General features: G+C 42.0%; 1 protein-coding gene across 1 annotated transcript; it reads right to left on the reverse strand.

Annotated features, from left to right (window-relative positions):
* Positions 1-1723: 1723 nt before the first annotated feature.
* On the reverse strand, positions 1724-4501 carry LOC147625297 (uncharacterized). Its single transcript, XM_086818622.1, has one exon. The coding sequence runs from the start codon at positions 4225-4227 to the stop codon at positions 1789-1791; it is 2439 nt and encodes an 812-aa protein (XP_086674748.1). The 5' UTR covers positions 4228-4501; the 3' UTR covers positions 1724-1788.
* Between the last annotated feature and the right edge of the window lie 1560 nt (positions 4502-6061).

Consider the following 6061-nt stretch of genomic DNA (forward strand, 5'->3'; position numbering starts at 1 on the left):
CTAAATTTTCAGTACTTGTAGTATTATCGTAGTGCCATTAAATGATGTGTCAGAATTCCTGGCATTCTATCTCAACCTTCCTGACCAAGGTCTAATAATAGATCCACTACTAGAGGACTATCTAGGTCCACTAAGCACATATGATTTCTGCTCTCCATTCCCTGCCACATTATTATTTACATTAACCTCTATGGAATCCTTGACTAGAGTACTCATCTCATCAAAAACATCATCCCTATTCACTCGCATCTCATGAGTAGTGGATTATAGCATTCTGGGAAGTATCAAATAAAGATTCATTTTTCTACTTTGGGATCTAGTTTGTTTCTCACTTCATCTAGCGCATGTACATAGAAAATGCAACCAAACACTTTCAAGTGTGTCAAATCTAGTTTTTTGTCATTAAACTTCTGTTTAAGCACCATGCCATGAACTGCTATGGGAGTCCTGTTCATAATATAAACTGTGGTTGCTATGCTTCAACCCAAAAGTAACGAGGCATTTCTTTCTCATTCATCAACACATGGGTAAATTTTGTAATGTATTTGTTCTTCCTTTCTGCAACCCCATTTTGTTTCGGAGTATACCGTCATGTAAACTGATTCTTTACTTTCTCATGAAATCACTAAACTCATTGAAAAAATACTCTCCCCTACCACCAAATCTCAGGTATTTTGAGGTAAAGAGAGAGAGAGAGAGAGAGAGAGAGAAGGGGGGGGGGAGGGAGAGATCCTATGTGTATAAATTAGCATCTATATATTAATTATATATATATATATATGTGTGTGTGTGTATAAATTAGTGTATAAAGAGAGGGAGAGAGAGAGGGGGAAGAGGGAGGGAGAGAGAGAGAGAGAGAGATCCTATTAGTGTATAAATTAGCATCTATATATTAATTAATTTTATATATATGTGTGCGCGAGCCAAGAGAAAAATAGGGAAACTCAAAATACCACGGCATTCTAGAATTAGTTTTAAAAAAAGAGTTGTGTTGAGAGAATAAGAAATTGAGGGGCATAAAGTGAACATAATGCTCTGGACATGCCACATCACATGTCCGCATCATTCGTGACACTGGTTGGGGTTCCATTTTTTAGCATGATTGCAATCATTTTACGCCAGACCTTTATCGTGACTTTCACATGGTTAAGGTGTTGGAACAAAGATAAAGAGTTACTTCGTGGAGGGGAACATTTGGTGAAAATTGTTCCAGGTCTATTTATTTAATTAGTCGGGTACAATAGGTCACGTAATCCACCCACCACATCTCTGCGCTTATAATTATTCAACCCCACGGGGGGAGAGAGAGAGAGAGAGAGAGAGTCTCTCACACACACATGCGCTTAAGCATAAAGCCAGGAGGTGTACTAGAAGAAAAGGAACCTTCTATTTTTAATTTTTTTTAGCTTTTAGTTATGAGAAAAGAAAACAATTGTACGCATATCTTAAAGCATAAAAGGCTCCTTGAACCATGAATCATAATTCATGATCACAGTTATTATACTTGACGTTAAGAGCCCAACTTACTGTTGAAATTCACGATTCATTTAACTATGAGTACTCTTTTGCTTTCCACAATACCATGTGCATCATAAAGTTGTTGCCCTAATCGAAGTTCTCAACTAAGTTACAATTTTCAAATTGAGCGTGGTCTTACTGAATAATCTACTCCTCCCTAAAGTAAGAGCCAGAAAGAAAGAAATCAAGAACATCCCAAACAGAATTTTGGCGGCATCATGGCTTTATTCCTGCTGATAAATTTTTCTTCAAAAATGTGTTCCAGAAGGTCTACCCAACAGAGCACACACAAACAGTTGTTATTCCACTAATGTCGAAACCATTGAAACTGGATGCAGCTGCTTTTGTATAGGCACCCATCCTTGGAAAAACCAGCCAATCACCACATTGCATACGTGGTAGCCAAACATTCTGCATGATAGTGTCAAGGCCATCACATGTGGGTCCAAAAATTGTAGACTCGGAGCCTTCTTCCCCAACTAGAAGGTCCATCATGCTGCAGGCACTCAATGCACGTACAGATAAAATTGCATGGTCATACAGTAAGCAATTCATGGAGCCATATATTCCATCATTGATCCAATACTCGGCCACTTCCTGTCCATTCCTTTTGCGCACACGAGTCCCAAAAACTTGTGCTGCCAAAGTAAATGACTCTTCTGCAAAAAAACGACCAGGCTCAGCTATCACTGTTATTCCCATGCAAGATGGGAAGAATGTCTCAAGAGCATCATTGATGGAAGCAGCTGCTGCAGAGAAACAGACCCCATGACCACCATCAGAAACAAAACCCCCTCCAATGTCTAAGAGCCTGAAAGATGGCATTCCCAAGACCTTGGCCATGTCATACACTTGACGTGCTTGACCAATTCCCTGGGCAAACGATGAGGGATCAGAAGCTCCACTTCCTACATGGAAAGCAATGCCAACAACTTGAAGCCCAAGACCTTTGGCCACAAGGAGCAAACTCTCACATTCTTCCATTTCCGCACCATATTTCACTCCAAGAGGGCATCTGGCACCTGCATCACAGATCCGGATTCTAAGCACAACTTCTGCCTGAGGACTCACTTTGTGCAGCTTATATAACTCCGCCTCAGAGTCAAATGTAGTGAGATGAACATCATGATTGGCAGCATACAGAATGTGTGAAGGCAACTTGCATGGGTTGGCAAAAATTATCCTATCACCACCTACGCCCAGATCTCTCACCATATCAAGCTCTGCCTTACTTGCTACATCAAAACCAGCACCAAGGGCAGATAGCAAAGCTAAAAGCACTCGGTCAGAGTTGCACTTCACAGCATAAAACGGGTGGACACGAGGCATTGACAGTTTCCACATTTTCCAAAGCCTAAGTACTACACCTATATCCATGACATAGAATGCATCCTCTGTCCTGGTGTTCAGAATCTGCTTCTTTATCGTTTCATCCATGTCTTTGCTTGTAGCACCGATAAGCACTGGATTGATTGCCAAGACCAATTGTTCAACTTCAAGACTACTGAGATTATTCTTAGGCTCTTGGGTACCACATCCATTGTTAATCACTCCGCCATCTGCTACTTTCATTTGAAACCCATTGCTGATTGGCCTGGACCAACTGTTCTGGTTGAAAGGGACGGAAACCACAGGTTCACAACAAACCTGACGTTCTGTGAAAGTGTGAAAAACAACCATATTACCCCCAGGTAGGTTCTCCATACTAAAATTGTCACAAACATACCCATGAGGTGATACAGCTGCTCCCCATGAATTTGCTTTTGAAATGGAGGTTGAACCACCACTAACGTGAAGGGCAATGGAGAACACAGCAGGCCTAAAGCAGCCCAGCACAGCATCGACAAGAGTCTGTAAACTTACACCTTGAGGACCATAACCCATAGCCTCAAAGCTGGCATAACTGTAACCATTTTCAGGAGTGACATGAATAGTCGACATAGCACTTCTTTCCAGTGAATTCATGGAATAACCACATGGGTCAAAAGCAAAGTCACAAATTTGAGACTTGGGTAGCAACATATCAATGCCAGATTTCTGTGTCATCTCTTCAGCAGTGCTACAGTTCACTTTGAAAAAGTTCGAGGCCTTTTTTCTGTCCAACTTTGTCATGCACATCTCCAGGGTATAAACTGGCACCTCGAACCCAAAAGCATCTTCACACTCCAGCGCTGAAGCAGAGTAGATGTGCCAATTCTGCGCCTTGGAAGGATCACCCATCACATATGCTTTACTCCCAGATCCAAGTTTACCAAAGTAGCCCTCTAAGTATTCAACCTCATCAGAAAAACTTCCATGAGGATATAACTGCTCTTGGGGGAAAATGAATGAACCACGGGTGTACTTACAGCCTTTCACTTTCAAGGACAAGCGAGAAGCATGATTAAGGAGGCTGGGAACTGCACTCAAAAGCTTAGTAGTGCCACACGTTTTGAGAACAACCTTGTAAGGATAGACAAATAAACTGGACTCAGAGAGAACATAAGAATCAACCTCGCTGTTACTCAGCCCTGCCACTATGGTACATCTTGCAGCAGAGAGCACTTGATCTATATCAGCTCGAGATAGGGCTCTCAAGCCTTTGCCATCACCACCAAAAGGGCCAGGAAAAAAATCAATTTGCAACCTTTTCTCAAAGCCTTCAAAACCACCAGCTATGTCAAGCTGCAAATCAACCACATTCTCTTCTGGCTGAAGAAGGATCCCCATCTTGAATGGGCAGGCAGCTTTAAGAAGAAAAAGCAGCAAGCAGGTGTAAATGATAGCAAGCTTAACTACGCCTAAGGGTTGCCCCCCTCAAAGTCCTGCCTGCAACTTCTAGCAAATGAGCTAAAAAACTGCAAGCAGGTAAAGACGGCAAGCTGAACTACCCCCAAGAGGTGTGCGTCCTTCCACCCCACACCCCCCTCATATGTATCTTCCTGCACTTGGAACTAGCAACTGCTCCTACGGTTAATCCGTGGAGGTATCAGGATGGCTTCCTCGCGCACTACACAAACAAGTTCCAAAAACCTGTAAGTCATTACCTGTTTATAACAAGTTAAGGACTTACACCGCATAAACCCAAACTTCCAAAAAAATAAGACTGATACTATCACCCTATAAAAATTCCAAAAAATAAGACTGATAATATCACCCCCTCTAAACTACCGCAGAAGATAATTCAATGCTTCCAACTACATGCAAATTATCCATTTCACCACTAGTACAAGTGGACAGAGACATACGTTGAAGTAAGCAGCACTGTGAAACTTCTCAATCCCTCCGTGTGGTCTGACTTCTTCTATTTTATATCCAAGGGGAGCTTCATACTGCAATAAGTTAGACTTTTTGCCACCTTTGGTCTCCATCATAACATTCAGACAATGTCCTGCATAATAACAGAAGAAACCGATATGTTTTACAGAGTCACTTTTAACAGAAACCCCGTTTAAATTAACATATTCATTGAATGATAAACTATTGTCAATTTATAGGTTGATAACTTCACATTTCCTCTTTTTTTACCACCACACAAAACCACATGTGTACATACACAACTTGAGCCGCACTGTTGTTAGAAGCTTCACTTACTTATCCAGTCAAAAACTTCCTACCTCAACAAAAAAGGCAGACAAGAAATATCACTTGAATGCTTCAAAACCAATCCAATACTCCAAACCCTAACGTAATCAATTTCGAGGTCCACTTTTCTCGAGACTCTAGACCCTCATCATGCACATGCACCATAATTTGCTAGATCTGTCCTAGGAAGCCTTCAGTTAAGACTCTTCGCCGGAGAGAAAGAGCACAGAGGCAAGAACAGGGAGCACATGCAAAACGGACAGCACCTCAACGAGGTAAGAAATAACACAATCATAGCAAGAATTCCGTATAGGAGCGGGAAAGCACCGTAAATGAAAAAACAGGAAAACGCTGCAGAAGAATAGCTGCCGATAGGTATAACGCAAAGTACGGAGACAGCTAGAAACGATAAAACAAATACCAAACTTCCAAAAGCAAAACGCAGAACAAGAAACATGCCAGCTTTCCGTTAGAATAATAAGCAGGGCAGCAAACGCAAAACGCATAAAAATTTGCTATTGTTATAGCACGGCACAAATATACCTCGACGTTAGAAAAACAAAGATCAACGAAAACAAGATCGGGGCAAAAGCTTCCGTTCAAGCGAACCGCTAAGCGATGGAAAACCGTATGAAGGACAGGGAAACAATAGGTCGAGTTAGTTACGGTTAGGGTTAGAGTTAGGGAAAATCGAGATCGATGGGGTGAAGGCTAGGTTTAGGAGAAAATCCTTCGATAACTTCCGTTGACGTGAAGAAACCACGAGAGGAAGACAGATAGCCTTCGCCAAGGTTAGGGTTAGGCCAAATCGAGTTCTGTAGCGTTTGGTAGCGGAAGGAGAACCAGGAAGAACACCAAAGCGAAGGCAGAGACCACGTACCTCAGACAAGGAAAGAGATCAGGATCAACCGAAGCCGATCGAGAGGCTATGGCAGAGCAAGCTCTCGAATGATAGGCGAAAAAAGGCAGAAACCGCACA

Source organism: Cibotium barometz, chromosome 24, assembly GCF_041138505.1.
Source record: "Cibotium barometz isolate CiBa-2024 chromosome 24, ASM4113850v1, whole genome shotgun sequence".
Lineage (NCBI taxonomy): Eukaryota > Viridiplantae > Streptophyta > Polypodiopsida > Cyatheales > Cibotiaceae > Cibotium > Cibotium barometz.